Source organism: Apodemus sylvaticus, chromosome 17 (assembly GCF_947179515.1).
Source record: "Apodemus sylvaticus chromosome 17, mApoSyl1.1, whole genome shotgun sequence".
NCBI classification, from domain to species: Eukaryota; Metazoa; Chordata; class Mammalia; order Rodentia; family Muridae; genus Apodemus; species Apodemus sylvaticus.
Window position 1 is genome coordinate 58836594 of NC_067488.1, and position 18041 is coordinate 58854634.

The 18041-nt window shown below is 39.7% G+C and overlaps 1 protein-coding gene across 1 annotated transcript; it reads left to right on the forward strand.

The window, feature by feature from the left end:
* The first annotated feature begins 238 nt into the window (after nucleotides 1-238).
* On the forward strand, nucleotides 239-9461 carry Alg10 (ALG10 alpha-1,2-glucosyltransferase). Its single transcript, XM_052160699.1, has 3 exons — nucleotides 239-565; nucleotides 1944-2141; nucleotides 3754-9461. The coding sequence occupies exons 1-3, from the start codon at nucleotides 395-397 to the stop codon at nucleotides 4807-4809; spliced, it is 1425 nt and encodes a 474-aa protein (XP_052016659.1). The 5' UTR covers nucleotides 239-394; the 3' UTR covers nucleotides 4810-9461.
* The last annotated feature ends 8580 nt before the right edge of the window (nucleotides 9462-18041 follow it).

Below are 18041 nucleotides of genomic sequence, written 5' to 3' on the forward strand. Positions count from 1 at the left end.
GCACACAAATGCAGTTTGGGAGCTTGGAGGCTAGAAAGTTGGGGACACTCATCGCCTTCTGGAGAGCAACAGACGGTACAAGACACTCGGTTTCTAGAGCCTAGCAGCGGTGGCCGCAACAGCTCCCGAGCCCGCGCCCAGACCCGCCCCTCCATGAGTCTCTGGCCACTCAGAGAGCTACGAGCAGTGATTGACAGGGAAACCGTCCGGTGCGTCGCATAAATGCTCCACTCCGGAAACAGTGACCCCCGCGCTTCCGTCCAACGCTCTCCCGGCATCCATTGCATCCCGGCCCTTCTGTACTTCGTCCGGCCGCACTGGGCCATTGAGCCCGCGTTCCGGGCTCGGCTCTCCGGGCTGCCCAGGGCTGGCCCTGGGGACGCGGCTGCACGCCATGGCGCAGCTGGAGGGCTATTACTTCTCGGCCGCCTTGAGCTGCACGTTCCTGGTGTCCTGCCTGCTCTTCTCCGCCTTCAGCCGCGCTCTGCGTGAGCCTTACATGGACGAGATCTTCCACCTGCCGCAGGCGCAGCGTTACTGTGAGGGCCGCTTCTCCCTGTCACAGGTTGGTCTCTGCTGGCCCTGCCCCGGGACCGGCTCCTCCTCCCAGCCTGTGCCCTTACCTCTCCCGGTCTGCCCTCCCAGACTTAAAACGTGAAGGGAGCTGGCTAGTGACTGTACCGAGCCCCGACCTTTATGGCATATTTGTTAGGTGAATGCATCAAGAGCAGGCGATGCGGGAAATGCGGGCACCAGATTTTATATATAGCTCCTTATGGCAATTGACCAATTTGTCTTACTAAGCCCTAGCACTAGAGACATGCAGGTGCCCCTTGAAAATGCAGAAAAAAAAAAAACAAAAACAAACAAACAAAAAAACTAAAGCTTACCTATGAGGTTTTCCACCCAGGATTTTGAACGCGGAATGAATCTTGGGGCACCAAAAAGTTGATAGTTTTGTTCTAACGTCATTCTTAGTTGTTTTTAGAAACTTTCTCATTGTCTGGGTCGAATTGGCAACTAGTCAGATTGCATCATAAAAAATACATATTTGACTACATAAATATACACAGTGCAAAAATAAATGTACTCTCCTTATCTTGTAAACACAATATGGGTTACTGCTCCGAAACACAAAGTCTGTTGAAAACTTAATTTCTTGGTGCTGTTACTGATAACCTTTGCCATTTTAAGGATCACTCACCTGCAAAATAATAGTAATTATACTCTCAAATACATGATGTGTTTACAAGATGTAGAACAAAACTAAGCACAAGTCCCAAATGGACAGGTTTTGTGAAAAAAATCTTCTAATGCAGTCTTTCTAGATACTTAAGTATTTTAAGATCCACCAGAATTCTAATTATTGTTTGCCTGATGGTTTGTTAAATTGGGACCTGGGCAGTTTAGTCGCAGAATATACATTTTCTAAAGAGCAAGCCTTAGGAAGTAGAAATGATTATAACTTACTGCCTGTTGGTTGTTGTCACCTTTAACAGGTACAGAGAGATAATTGCAGACAGATTTGAGACAGAGAGCAAAATGTTCTTAAACTAGGGCTGAGGCGGCAGCTCAGTGGTTGAGAGCTCCTGCTGGTCTGGCAGAAGGCTACCAGACTTCTCTACCCACATTGAACTGCTCACAACTATCTGTAACTCCAGTTCCAAAGGACCCAATGCCACCTTTTGGCTTCCTCGCTTCCTCTGATACCCGCATTCAAATGTTGCAAATACATATACTCAGGTGCACGGACACACACACTAAATCTTAAAGATAAAACTTAAGAGATATCTAGTCTGCCAGGATTTATTTAATTATGTCATAGAATATCCTCTCCAAGTTCTTCATTATGAGAACAAATGAAACCTGACTTTTCTTTTTTGACATTTTATATCGATGGGATAATTGTTGCTCCGCTTGATTGGTGGTCTTTTCTTTTTAAGTGGGATCCTATGATTACTACATTACCTGGCCTGTATCTGGTGTCAGTTGGAGTGGTCAAACCTGCCAGCTGGATCCTTGGATGGTCAGAGCATGTTGTCTGCTCCATTGGAATGCTCAGATTTGTCAATCTTCTCTTCAGTGTTGGCAACTTCTATTTACTGTATTTGCTTTTCAGGAAGATACAACCCAGAAACAAGGTACGTGCAGAACAAAATTGTAGCAAGTTTCTGTGCACTAAAGTCTGCAGTTAGGAATTGGCTTTATGGAAGAAAATGTCCATCAGTTAGGGCTGGTGTATGCTTTTTAAAGCTAAGTTGAAATTCTCTACTAATATGTAGAAGATACTTGCATTTAAATACCGGAATAACTGGAATAATATTTGAAAACCTAAAGTAGATGTTTGCTAGTGAACAAAAATAGTTTAATAGTTTCATGTTTTCTTCAGGAACTTAGGTCCTCTTTAGTGGAAATGAGTTTTAGTTGAGGAATTTTGGTGTGATTTTTATAATGCAAGACTTGGAGGTAGATTGCCTGGGTTTAAATTTAATCCTGGCCACAGCTTATATTAACTTGAGCAGATTACCCTCTTTGTGATTTTATGTCTTTGCCAATTTGAAATAATTTAAATTAAACATCGAATAGTAATAATAAATTTGTCTCATTGAATTTGTATTAAGAGTAAAGGAGCTTAATAAATGGAAGGTGCTTAGGCTAGGACCTGATATAAGAGTTCAATAAATGTCAACTATGGCAGTAATGTTTATACGGTCTTTCCAGAGGTATGAATTATGAAAAGGAGGTAGGCATAAAATACTGTGAGGATTCAGGCGGGACATGACAGCGGCAGAGAAATGCTGTCTCAGCCTGATGGAATGAAGGGAGGAAGGAAGGCTTTGTAAATGACATTTACAAGACACAAGAGTTTCAGAAGCAACAAGATGAAATATCTGTGCTAAGTTTACCGGCTGTTGTGAAGCTTTACCTTTTGATTTGTTGGTTGACTGGCTGACTGACTGACTGATTGACTGACTGACTGATTGATTGATTGATTGATTGATTGATTGAGACAGGGTCTCACTATATAGCTCTGGTTGACCTCAGACTCCGTGGGTAGGTAGCTTTGGCTGGCCTAGAACTCACAGAGATCCAGCTGTCTCTGCTTTCCAAGTGCTGAGATGAAAGGCATGTGTCTCCACACCCAGCCTGAGGAGGATTTTAATCAAAGAGCTTCAAAACACTTAACTAAAATTGTCAGAAAGGGTAAAAGAAGACGTTTGTGTTTAGAGTAGGCCTGCATGCTTTTTTAAAGGAAAAATCCCTGGAATTTTGTCATACAAAAAGTCAGATCAGATCGATGAGCAAGATATCTGGTACTCTTTGCACATTTCTGTTGTCTCTAATGTAGAGATTTGGAGGGCTGTCTTTAAAAGGTGGGGATGATGGCTAAGACTTAAGTTCAAGGTGATGCAGCTGGCCGCATCTGTACTGTGATCTCGTCTGTGCATTCCTCATGTTCCTTACTCCAGTGTCTAAGATCCAGTGACCACTAAATGATTTCTTCTGTGATTCAAAAAGATTTTAAGCTATTAAGAGCTACCTCCCCAAAAGAGCTGTACCTCATTAGTATTTTAACAGTTTCTAAGCTGATTAATATAACTAACAGTTACCAGACGTAGTCTTAAACATGGTGTTGCAAAGCCAGAAATACAGTTCTTTTAAATTATTTAAGTAAATCTCTTTATTAATTTAGCAAGAAAATGTCATATTTATTTTATCCTAAAAAATAATGTTTTTTCTTTTTCCTTCAAGGCTTCTTCAAGTATCCAGAGAATCTTGTCAACATTAACCCTGGCAGTATTTCCGACCCTCTATTTTTTCAACTTTCTTTACTATACAGAAGCGGGGTCTGTATTCTTCACTCTTTTTGCTTATTTGATGTGTCTTTACGGCAACCATAGGACTTCGGCCTGGCTTGGGTTTTGTGGCTTCATGTTCCGTCAGACCAACATCATCTGGGCTGCCTTCTGTGCCGGACACATCATTGCACAGAAGTGCAGTGAAGCCTGGAAAACTGAGGTGCAGAAGAAGAAGGAGGAGAGGCTTCCCCCCGTGAAGGGGCCGCTCTCGGAGCTCAGAAGAGTGCTGCAGTTTCTGCTGGTGTATGCCACGTCCCTAAAGAACCTGAGGATGCTTTTCCTTTTGACCTGGCCCTACGTGCTTCTGCTGGTGGCGTTTTTCGCCTTTGTGGTAGTTAATGGTGGCATTGTTGTTGGCGACCGGAGTAGTCACGAGGCCTGTCTCCACTTCCCTCAGTTGTTCTACTTCTTCTCCTTTACTGCCTTTTTCTCCTTCCCTCACTTACTCTCTCCGACCAAAGTCAAGACTTTCCTTAACTTAGTTTGGAAACGTAGAGTTCAGTTCTCTGTGATTCTGGTAGTCTCAGTCTTTTTGGTTTGGAAATTCACTTATGTCCATAAGTATTTACTGGCAGACAATAGGCATTACACATTTTACGTGTGGAAAAGAGTATTTCAGAGACACGAGGTTGTCAAATATTTATTAGTTCCAGCCTACATCTTTGCTGGTTGGGCCATAGCTGACTCTTTAAAGTCTAAGTCGGTTTTCTGGACTTTAATGTTTTTTGTGTGCTTGGTTGCTTCTACAGTTCCTCAGAAACTCCTAGAATTCCGTTACTTCATTGTACCCTACATTATTTATAGACTTAACATACCTCTGCCACCCATATCTAGACTTGTTTGTGAACTGGGTTGCTATACAATTGTTAATTTTGTAACTTTTTATATCTTTCTGAACAGGACTTTTCAGTGGCCAAATAGTCAGGACATCCAAAGGTTTATGTGGTAGTCGCAGGAATATTTTGAACTTTAAAAGACTATTTCTACAACAAATAACTGGGTTAATAGAAGTGGAATTTCTTTTAAGTAAATTCAGGGAAATGAAAAGAATTAAGTTTGAGACTAGCCTAAAAGCTCTGAGTAATATTAATAAAGTTGCTTGCAGTTGTCTTTAGAATCTTTTCAAAAGTTTGGGGACCTTTCCGGTGTGTGTATACGTTTAGGGGACTGGATAAGCCCCGCAGTGCTTGAACCTATTCACCAACTTTCTTTTGTAAAGAACGGCAAATAATTTGAAAACTATTTACAAATAAATGACCCAGCAGTATTTCTGAGTAGAATTACCAGATATTGTAGTAAATGTAGCTCTGATCCTAGAATAGATGTACAGACATAGCAAATCATGACCTGGAGGCTTTGGGGCCCCTAAGAAACAGGCATTTTAATTTAGGGTATAGGAGTGATAAAGCCATTTGAACTAATTCCTTATTTAAATTTTATGCAGGCCAAAGATAAACTGTGTTGCTTATAACACTTTTTATAGATAATCTTCTGAAATACTGCTCTGTTAGTTATCCAGGGCTCCTGCACAAAACTGACCACAAACCTTGTGGCTTCAAAGTTTTTCCTCACGTTTGTATAGGCAGCACCTAAACTCAAGTGCTGGCAGAGCTCACTCCCTCAGGAGAAGAGTCCATTGTCCCTGTTCAGCTTCCTCCAGCAACTACTTGGAAGGGCCTTACTTTTGGACAGATCCCTCTAGTCTGTCTGTGTCTTCTTAGGACTGGGTCCACTGGCTTCTTGTGCAGTTAAGAACATTGGGTTTGGGATCCTCTGATTCAGGGTAACATTACCTGGAGACCCTGGATTATATCAAGAAAAATGCTTAAGGTTCCATTCATAGGTCCCACATCATTTTAGGGTGTATGTGTGTGTGTGTGTGTGTGTGTGTGTGTGTGTGTGTGGTGTGTATATGATAAGATGTCCTTGATGAGAGTGTTTACTTAAAAGTTTGTTTTTAATTGAGAGACAAAAAACAAAACAAATGGCTGAGGTCATGTAATTTTCATTTGTCCCTATTCAAACAAACCAGAAGAACTCAAAACGTGAGAGAAGGCATTGGTTTGGTTTCGTTTTATAATTTAGTGAGCTCTAGTAGGTGTGACTCTGGGGTTTGCTTCCTTTCACTTTTGGTTCTGTGCTACTGTTGAAAGTTTATTCGGCTGTCACTGTAACAGACTGTTGCTTAGTCCTGTGCTGTGACGTAAACATGGAACTGTTACTAGAGCTTACATAGCCCTCTGTTCCTTCTGAGCTTCACACGCACACACACACTCCCTAAAGGGATAAAACCCTTTCTTTTTATTGTTGGATAATTGCTTTCTTTGAGATTTAAATACGTAGTAAATTTTATACAACTTTAAAAACTACTTGGACAAACTTAGTCCTGGGTGTTCAGCCAGCTCAGACCATCACTCTGTTTGATACTTAGGAGGTTTGATGCAAGTGTTACAGTGACTGAATTGTTATCAGATCAGAAAGCTTCATGACGATTCGTGACGATTTATTAAGATAGAGAGCTAAGTCCAGGAAGCTGGAATCGCAAACACTTGCAGTTGAATACAGGAAGTGCTGTCTGATGTTCTCAGTCCCCGGCTTTTGTGTCTGGGAAGCTTGCTTCATCCCAGCAGTCTGCTGTAGGAAGGGAAGCACTTTGTCCCAGGTAATGGAAGGAGGCCACTTTCAGATGTGTTGGGTCACTTCTGAAGCAGGAGACATCATAGGGGTGTGCAGAGAGAGGGGGATATTGGTGTTCACGGCTTTCCATAAAGTATTGGAAGTAGGACTTGGCGTTTCTGACAGAATGCCATGAATTAAAAGGTGCTGTTTGTTTGTTACTGTGATCTTAAAAATGGATGCATGTTGATACTTTTAAGTAGAGGATTGGTTAAACTTGCTTGGGCTGTTGACAAGTTGATGCTCATTTGCTGATAAATTTCTCAATCTTTGTAACTAAGTATGTGAGAGAAAAAGGCTTCGCACTGCAGGGCGATTCCCCCTTTGGTTGTTCAAAATAACAGACCCATCTCTGAAAGCATTTCACTTGGGAAAAAAAAAAATCCTTGCTTTTACAAATATAAATTATATTTCTGCTTTAAACTTTAAAAAAGAATTATCAAGTATTTTTTTATTAGGCTTAATTGACTTTATTGGTTAGTTAGTGATCAGAGTGGATAAAGGTTGAGCCACCCGTGCAGGAACCCCAGTGTGGTTCCTAGCCCCTAGGGCAGCACCTAACCACTTAGTACTCCCCCTCCAGGGCCCTGATTGCAGGCCTCTGACTCTGCAGTCTCCTGTACGCACCTACATATAACCCTCCACCCACATACATTCAAGTTAAAAATTCTAAAAGGTCATCGTAGACAATATCACCTGCTGAAGGGGTGGCTTGTGGAGCTCTGCATTCTCCATCAATCTTCCAGTAGGATGTTTTAAAGCCTTCATGAAAATGCCCAGTCTTTGGCCTGAGCTGCTTTAGGCTCAGTAATCAGTTTAACTAGCTCTACTTTACGTGAAAATCCACAGGCATAGCCTTGTTTCCCAAATCTATTAGTAAGAGTTTGTGTGCAATGTATTTGCCTACGTTTATGTTTTCCGTGGATACTCCTCCTATGGCTGCATCTCACCAAAGGATGTGGAAGTAGTGTTTTGTACTTCACTCCTAGTACATAATCTTGTAAGAGGAATTTCTGTTTTCATAGACACCTGTTTGTCCTGTTATAAAATACCCTCTATTAACAATGCAGTTTACTTATAGGGAATAATTTAGGGTGTGATCTATTTCTAGGGTGAACTTAACTGACTTGACATTATCACCTTTGTCTAGAGAGGAGAGAAGGGATTCACAGCTTTAATTTATAATTCCTAGAGAGTGAACATATATTTTAGGTCAAGTTCAAACTGAATTCAGATAAAATCATGTTTATTGTCATAGAACAGTTAGAAAGTCTTTAAATGTTAGGACAAGTGTAATTTACATACTATTTTTCATAGAGGATATTAAAATAAGGTGTAGTAAAAAATGTCCTTGATTTTTGTCTTCAGAATAAAAAGACAGATTGTTGAAGGACAGTGGTTTGTTCCTAATCTCAAATGAGAATACTATGTCTGAACTCTAGTTGGTACCTGGTGTGCGTCCTAGTCCTACTGTGTATCACCAGGGATTCATGCTGTGTTACATATCCATAAAGCTCCTAAACATGTTTTATGATGTATAGTAAGTAAATTTGTATTGAATGGAGTTTTCAGTATAGAAGGAAGCAGATATTCTAGAAGAGTACCATATAGCCAACTTAATCTTAGGAAGTAAATTGTGTTTTATAAGAAGAGCCATCCTGACCCCTCTTCTCCATGTTTTCTGAATGTTATTTTCTGTAGTGATGAGTGCACACAGGCACATTTAGTGTGTGCTGTCTGCAGTAGGATATGATTTTAATAATATCATTTAAGATGTAAGGTCATTCAGTATTATAGTAAGTTTTGATGATTTGCCTTACTTTAACCATGACATTTCAACCAGTTAGAAACATCTTCTGTTTGGTTTTAGCTCTTTGGAGGATTTACTTATGTTTTGGGGTGTGTTTTATGTATTTGAAGTCAATGGCAATATGTTGTTAAGAAATATATGACATATTATATCCATGATTCCAGCATGAATTCCATAATGTTTGGAAGTTATTTCTAAAGTAAATTTTGTGATAACAGGTAATCCAATAATCTCCTTATATTACTTAAGATGAGATAATTGATTAGTGGCCATTTCTTCATACCTTAGACACTGTCAAAGTAGGTAGAGTATATTTTTCTTTCAAAAAAGTAAATATTACATGGAGTTTGCATCAGAAATTTGATCAGTTCAGTTTATTCGAGCCCTGTTTACCACTGTCCTGCTCAAGATGAATACGAATGAAAAGAATTAGAGTAGTTGTCTTTATCAGTGGTGTTTTGCTGGTTGGTGCCCGCTCACACACTCACACACACACACACACACACACACACAATAAAGCTGTGAGCTTTTGCTGTCACCAGCAAAGCTCATTAAGAGAAACTATGGAGGGAGGTCTCTCCTCTGTACTGGTCAGAGCTCTCCATATGTTACTGTATGAGTCATATGTTTCTGAAATCATTAGGGGCTTTTTAGAGGAAAATGAACAAAATGATGAATGCTTATGTTTTATTACAAAATGAATTGTTAAACAAGTTGTTGATGTTTAATTGGAAAAGCATAGCTCCCATAACAATAAGTTCTTACATTTACTTGAAAGCATTATGCGTTATATATTGCTTTAAATGTAGATTAGAGGTCAACAAATAGGTTTTAACTCACAAAAATACACCTTTTCTTTTTAATTATGTAGTCTTTTCAAGGGGCTAGAGCTCCCCAAATAAGTTTTGTATTTACTGAAAACATTCCATCAGGCAAACTTTAGTGACTTGAGAGTAGGTAGGGCATAGTGTCTACTTCAAGGGCTCTCAAGACCTGGTTTTAATGTGGGTTTATTGCAGCTAATATTCTTTATATTTGGTAAATCAAGTTCAAGGATCTCTTGAAGTATTCTGCCTTTCATATATTTTGTTTCTGAAATAAAGTGGATGTTTAGATCTTGTTATCCTATTTTTGAAATTGAGTTATACAACCAAGCCAAAGGTGGTATAAAATTTCAGTGTAACAGTAATGTAGTATTTATCTTACATACATTTCTTTGTCAGTACAAAAACGTATTTGCATTTCCCTTGTAGTAACGAATATAGGAAAGTATTGTGTAATAAAGTTTGTAATGAAATGTTTACTAGGTGATGACAATGTGCTATACACTTTAATGTATTCTTGTAATGTAACTTTTTCTACTAGTCTAGATTAAAATTTTATAGTTTTGTATTGTTTTGAATCACAAAGATTTATAATTCTCCACTTTTGTTAATTATTGTTTGTTGTTCAGGAAGGGTCTCATAATCCAGGCTAGCCTGGAATTTGCAATGTAGCCAAGAATGACCTTGAACTCCTGATTCCTTTGCCTCTACCTCTGGACTGCCGGGCTGCAGGCATGCTGCTCCATGCCTGGTTTGTGCAGTGCTGGGGACCAAACCTAGGACTCAAAGCCTGCTGGGCGAGTACTCCACCGGCTGGGCTGTATCCTCAGCCCTGCTTGTCATACTGTGACTGGAAATGTTTCCTGAGTTACATGAAGGGAAGGTAAATACAAAACCAAAAGTCATTTGTCCCATCATGTCTCACATGACATAACCTAACATATCCTGCCGTGGAACTGCTTACCTCACGGAGCTGGGGTTTGTTTCTGATTGAGGTCATAGGTTTGGAAGCAGCCTGTACTGTACTTCTGTCTCACTGTTTCTCAGTTCTCTCGTGTTAACTCTACCACACACATGGAGAAACTGAGGAGAGGGTGAGTATTTGTCTAATAGTAAAGACCAAGGAGAAAGATTCTTTGTCTAATGTTACAAAGTAGCTATGTGAGCTTGGCTTTATGAGTAGCCAAGCACCTGGGCTCTGAGCTGCAGCTGAAGGAGTAGGAAAGGACACTTAAATCTACCTTCATTTCTGTAACATTTTAGAAAAAAAAACTCTTATGGAAAATAGAACTCCACTACTTTTCTAGGCCAGACAGTTGAGGCGTGAACAAACTGTCTGTTCCAGAGCAGGCAATCTCTCCCATTGTGTCATCACTGCCTCAGATTGTTGTGTGACACGGAATCTACCACACGGGCTGAAGTTGACAGGCCTTATTTACAAGGCAGCAAAGATCTTTGATATCTGATAGAGATGTAGTTGCTTAAAACTTAATTTCTCAAAAGAACTTTGGAAATAAATGGTTGTTTTAAACTGATCTGTGATTTTTAAAATAATTCTTTCTGAAAGAATTTAATCTTTATTTTAAATATGTGAATATGTTTTAAATGTTTTTTAAAGTTTTTGCATTTTGTTACATTAAAAACTGCAGATGTTTGACTCTAAAGTTGTGATTCATGTCATTTAAACTCTTGAATAAACCTATTTATAAGAATAAAAGCTTTTAAAATATTGTTCAATATATTTATTTTATTGTTAAATTAATTCCTGTTTTGTAATATACTGTGCCCTCTCTACATGCCCTTAGTCTAAACAGTTCTGACTGCTCCTTCCACCCACTCTACTTCAAGCCATATCCATAATTTACTAATATTTCCATAGTAACTGGCCAGTCAAGTTACTCTGCATGGTCACATTGAGTTTCTGACTTGGATTTTTTGTTTGTTTGTTTGTTTGTTTTTTGGTCCACAGAAAAGCCAAAACTTACCAGCACCTCTACCTTGTAAAGTCTCAAATCTTGGACATTGGCCATAAGGAAGAGATTAGTACTGTTGTGTTTTTACTCTTCTTGGGTGTGGACTTTCCCCACATGCCATACTAAGAGGTCAACCAAAGACACACAACACATCTGGGGGTCTCGCCTCTATGACTCTCTTCTTTCTACAGCTGTTTTGGCAGTCTTAAATTCTGTCACAACATAAATTGGCCATTTCAGCTTTCTCATTATTAGGTATCTACAGGAAACTATATAAATGTGGCTCCAACTAGTAAAATTAAGTCTGGCAATTCATACATGTGTAAAGTACATTCTGATTGGTATAATCCCCCTCCCACCTCTGTTGCCCATGCAAGCCCTTTCCTATATACCTTTTTGAGACCCCCTGAGTTTGAACGATGATCAGTTTGGAGCTGGTAGCCTGGGGGTCTGAGCAAGGCATACACAGTTGAAGACAAGGCCTGCCCTTCCACTTGCTGTGGCCAGTGGAGCCATGGGCACCACAGGAACCTGGAAAGGAGGGTAATGGTAGAGGTGTAGGACTCAGTTCAATTAGGGAATGAACAATTTATGTTCCCCACTGTTATTTGTACAGCATTTGGCTACTAAAGATAACACTGAAAACAGCTTTGGTTAGTCTTTATGAGCCCTCTGTCCCGTTCTGAGTTCCTGTCACTGTACCTCCTATATCTGTGGTCTTTTTGCACCAGAGGACATTCCTCATAAGTTAAGCTTTCTAAAATCAAATAACCATACCTTTGTTAGAGTTTGTGCCTGAGAAAGGAGTTGTGGACATCTGGACCCTGAAATCCCCTAGAATCCCTTAGTAGCAAGTGGTGGAGAAGGGAGGGTAAGATTCCGCAATCCCTTTCCTCAATTCTCGATAGAGTATAACAAATAAGCCTGTAGCAGGTAGCCCCAGCTGATGTGCAGTCATGCCTACATTCCAGAAGATAGCACCTCATAGTCCTTGTCATCTGTCTCTCAGTTTCTGACTGCTCTCCTGTGATAATCTATGAGCCTCAGAGAAAGTTGTAGTAGCATCTTTGCATTCACCAACATCTATTGCAAATATAAGCTTCTTCATCCATAGGCTTTATTATTATTATTATTATTATTGGCAAGTCTTACAACACCATGCATGGATTGCTTTTTGTGAATTGGGTCTCACATCTAACCAGTGAAGAGAACTGTTTATCCTCATAACCGGTAGCGCTACTACTGTACCACTGGGGGCCTTTTACCCAGAAGGTTGGTATTTTAGTTTGTAGATTTTGCATCTGGGTGTGATTTTGATACAAAACCCAACAACCTGTATAGTACATTTCAGCACCGTGAAAACTAGTCAACAGGAAAGTAGCATCTTGCCTCAGTTCCAATTTCATTTCTTTATTACTTGGCAACCAAGTGTGCTGTCTTAACCAATAGGGTCTTATCAACTAGCTCTGGTGGGCTATCAGAGTAGCAAGAATATATTTTGGGGAGTCCGAGGTGTTCCTGACCCAACAATTCACAAGAAAGTGTCTCATGCGTTGCACTGGGGTTTTGTTTAACAATCCTTTAGTTTCAGGAGCAGTGTTATCCAGATACACAGGCTATCTCCCTTCCAAATCTCTATTTTGAGCTTACCATTTTAATGTATGGATTCTCATACGTTCTTAGTTTGGGTTAAATGTTTTTCCCGACTCTGTCATCTTTTGCATCCCTCTGCCCTGACCCCTGCTTGAACTAAAACCTAAAGACTTGAAGCTAGGACCTACATATTGAAGAGAGCTCATGATGCTCGTCTCTCTGAGTCTGAACCACCTTGCTCCGTGTAATCTTCTCTAACTTCATCCAGTTACTTACTATATGGCTTAGAGAATTTGTTTTCTGCTCCTGTCCAGTGTGCTTTGTGTGCTTTTGCACTTGAATGGAAATCCCTTTCCTAACATTTAGGAAATTTTCCTTTATGACTTTATTGAAAGTGCTTTGTTTGCCTTTGACCTGGATTTCTTCTTCTTTTATGGCTATGATTCACTGGACTTTCATAGTGCCCTGAAGGCCTTGGATGTTCCATTAATGAGTTTAACACCTTATTTTCTTTGACTAAGTGATTCAATTGCTTTATTTTTCTTTAAGTTCTGATTATTTTATATATATATATATATATATATATATATATACTTGATTCATTCTGTTTGTGAGGCTTTGATCTTATGAGTCTTCCTGAATATTTAATTTCAATTTTTATTACAGCTTGAGCTTTCTTTAGTATCTCTCTTCAGTGTTTCTCTTGTTGAAGCAAGGTCCATTACTATAGGATTAACAACTTTTGGAAGAGGTACACTGACTTAGCTTTTCATGTTGTTTATCTTTGTATAGATTGTTGGTTGTGCCTTTGGTATTGTCATCCACCCATGCTTTGTTGATTGTGAGTTTGGACCTCTCTTTGCTCTTCCCATGGCTTTGTTGGACGGTCCTTAAAGTTCATTCTTGGGGCTATTCAGTGCTGATTCATGTCTGAAGTATTCAGGTGGTCCTGTGTTGACTGGGGAAAGTGGTAGCTTCTGGTCTCACTAGCAAACACTCAGACCTCAAGGTTAGGTTGCCAGGTAAGTAGCGGTGAAAGCAGCCAGCAAGGTGTGAAAGTGCTGAACACAGGTCCCCAGAGTTTGCCATTAGAGTCACCAGTGAGGCTTGTCAAGTACAAATTCTATTTATCTACTTCCTGGTTGCCTTTGTCTAATGCTCTGTGCTTTCAAGTATTGCTTCTTTATGATTAAATTGTGAGAGAATGAATATGAAAAGGTTCCTCTGCAATTACCTGCTTAAGAACCATGTCTCAATTGTATCCAGGGAATTAATTGTACAGAAGGAATCTCGATAGAGAAAATTCCTCCATTAAATTGCCCTGGTTCTGTCCTCGTTACGCGTTTATTGCTGTGAAGAGGCACCATGACCATAGCAATTCTTACAAAGGAGATCATTTAACTATGACTGGCTTACAGTTTCAGAGGTTTAGCATACTATCATCATAGCTGGAAACATCACACTGTGCAGGCAGACATGATGCTGGAGGAGGAGCTGAGAGTTCTACATCCAGATCAGCAGGCAGCAGGAATAGACTGAAACACATTTCCTCCATCAAAGCTACACCTTTTCCAACAAGGGTACACCTCCTAAAAGTACCACTCTTTATGAACTAAGTATTCAAAGACGTGAGTCTATTCAAGCCACCACAGGTTCATTTTCTTGATGGACTATTGATATGGGGAGGGGACTTGACCTATTTTAAGTAAAGCCACTCATGGAAAGATGGTCCTAGGTTGTGTAAGAAAGCAGGTTGAGCAAGCCTCAAGGAACAAGCCAGCACAAAGTATTCCTCCATGCCTCTGCTTCAGTTCTTGCCTCCAGATTCTTACCTTGAGTTCCTCTCCTGACTTCTTTTATGCTGAGCCACAATGTAAGATGAAATAAATACTTTCTTCCTCAAGTTGCTTTTGATCATGTTGTTTATTACAGTCACAGAAAACAAGTTAGGACAGTACCTGAGATGTAATCAGGTCTTGAGCCTGGAAAAGTTGAGGAAAGGGATCTCAGTCAGTAAGTCTTAAATAGAACCACTTAGAAATCTTTACTTCAGTCATAAGACTCCATCCTTCTTCATAATGCAGAGAAAAGCACTCAAAGCATGAATTATAAATATTGCAATACCATGTGAAAAAAAATCTATGATCCCTCTGACCATACAAATATGTACTTCACACTGTATGCCCACACAAAAGCATGGGTATATCTGTAGATAAAAAGATTACAACTCAAAAACTACTGCTCAGAAAAGAAGAAAGAAAGCACATGAGAACTGTGAACAGACAGGGACAGCCAAAGAACATCCTGTAAGGGCAACATGTCAAGTGATGCCTCAGACCCCTTTCTGCATGATAGTATCTCAAGTGGGAGGCATTTTTGGAGCAGTGAGTCCACCACATTGTAGGAAGAGGCTACAATATGGCTGGTGGACTACCTTCTCGCTGCTAATGCTTATATGGAAAATATTCTTGTTCTAGTAATTCCTCAGTGCAAGTAACTATGGTGGATAAATTTCAATTGCTATTTAGGAATTTGATTTCCAAGGTACAATATTCTACATTTCCCTCCAGGTGGCAGTCTTGGATATCTTTTCTAGTTGTCACTTTGATAGACATTTAAAATCTGTTCTGTTAGTTTTTTCTGTTATTGCAGATGTTAATGTAATTTTTTATTACAAGCTGAATCAGATAATTATAGTTACATTCCATTCTCCATAATTAAGAATATACTGAATGATTTATAATTCCTGGAGTTTATAAATGGTCCTATCATAGAATTCTGTTGTTGTTGTTGTTATAATATTTGGCTCATTGACTGAAAAATCAAATACTTTTAGACTCTTGTTGCAGACAGCTCCATAGAACATTGAATCATGGTGTTTTAATCATCAAGTATAAGAGAAAAACAGCCTCAGTCATTAGCCTTGACCTTTGATTTAGAAAGTTAGATTTCAACTGTTAACAGAATCTACCATTTTTCTCTTGGGGCATTTTAAGTGCTTCTTGTACTGACTTTCATAGAAAATAGTCGTGTATGTGTGTACAATATATGTGTGTATCTATATACATACATATCCAACTAATATATATTACATGTATCACAGACATATATACACATATATAATATATAATATAATATACATGATAATATACATACAATACACACATACACCTATATGTTATATATTATATATTATATGCATATATATATATATCATGTTTTATATGTATCTTTCACATAGACCTGAAGTGCCTCGAAAGTGTTTAGCATTTAAAATTCTGTCTTTGATAATGTCCTTTGTGCTTATGTTGGGTTATTTCTCTATTATTCAAAACTAGCAGCTTTGGGAATGTGGGACCAATTTGTACTCTTGTATCAAATAGTACCCCGACAGTCTGCTTTTACGGAAATGGTAAATTTCTTTTCAACATGGTTTTTCAAATGATTTCAGAATTCTAAAGTTAGACAAGGGTGAGAAACAAAAGTCATGTGATTCTCCTATAGCCACATGCGCCCCCCCTTTTTTTCCTGTGGTCCCACCTCTTCCGCTGTCGTCACTTCCGTTAGTCCATCGTCGTCTACCTTTCTTTTCTCTTCTCTGTCAGCGGATACTCAGGCAAAGGCCTGGTGGAATAAACTGGTGCAGCATTGACCTGAGAAGCTGAAAAGCCCTGAGTGAGCACAGAGTCTGTCTACTTGCTTTGTCCGTTTTGTCCTGCTCTGCCAGGAAGTATTCGTGAACCCCAAAAGGCCTCCAAAGAGCTGATTCCTGCGCAGTCGCAGTAGGGTCTCATTATGACACGCTCGAGCTTGGGCTCCCCTGGCAACCCTGACACAGCAGGACAGGAAGGTGGGGCCCAAGCCTAGTTTGAGGCAAGCATTTATAGAGGCAAGCAAACAAGCAAGGAGGTATCTAGCCTGGCACAATTTGATTGGGGGAGGGAGGGGGCATTAAGGCCTTTATCATATTTGGCTGGTGTTGGGAAACAAACCATAAACTTAACTTCTGCTTTTCTCCTGATTGGTGGTTGTTAGGAAGTGAAGTGTCAGGGGCAGGCATGCAACCTAGAAGTGCAGATTTGTTGGGGAGAACCTGGAAACTGTTGCTAGGTGCTGGTTTGTTAGTTAACTCGAGTTCAACCTTAGGTTAGATTCTCTTAAGATGGAGCCTAAACCCAAAAGAGCTGGTCTCTCGGTTCTACATTCCAAGAAAAAATCTACTAGTTTTAAATAATGGAAAAAAAATAACTCTAGCTGAAGCACACAAATGTAAGAAAGCCATTGGAAGCTCGTAGGTACAATTTTCATAACCTAACACCTTCCTGGCACCTCTTATCTAGAACTGGCTTCCTGGCTTTCCTGCTTTAGTATTTTGTTTGATTCTCTTTGTCAGGTTGTGTCTCTCACTGTAGCAGATGTGACCATCAAGGGGACCTGCGCTTATACTGTATCTACTTAGTTGTCATTGAAGAAAGAGTAGAACTGAGGTTTATCCACATTCTGTTCTTTGATTATTCTGAATCTTGGGTCCAGGAAACTATTACCAGTAAGTATAAATGACCAGCGTCTGTAGCACACCAGGCTCTGCTCTATGGATTTCTCATTATTAACTAACTTAATTCTTAGAGGAACTATGAGAGACAATCATATAAAGAAGATATAATTTCAGGATGCGTGTCTATCTATCTATCTATCTATCTATCTATCTATCTATCTATCTATCTATCTATCTATCTATCGGAAATAAAACCAAGCGAAGAAGCTGTTCCCAGTGCTAAGTGACAGAGCTATGCTCTGTACAAGGGAGTTCTCTCGGGAATGACGCTCAGAGAACATGCAGATTCTAATGTTTGCAGCATATAGCAAAGATTATCCCCATGTTTTTTCGTAGCTCTCTGAGGAAAAAGGCAACCCATGGAGTAAGACAGCACTTTAATTTTGTGGATGGTCCTGGTGATGCTTGCATTTTGATGTTAATTCTGCTTTCCCAGAAGGGGCTTTCTGGACTAAAGAAGGAATGAGTCATGTACTCCGATGAGATGACTTCTTGTGGATCTTCCCCGCAATGAATAAAGGGGCCAATCCCTGGTCGAGTAGGCGGGACTTCCGGAGGAGAGAGTTAGGGGTCTTTTGGGCAGGGATAGTGAGATGTAGCTACTAGTATCTTCCAGCTTATACCATGAATCCATCAGGATTTGCCACCAGAGGATTTAGATTTAATATGGCTTACAAGATCAGGATTCTACCTGTTTCGCCCAGCGATGGAGTTACCATTGTTTCTGAACTAAGTTTGTATGGTGTTTTA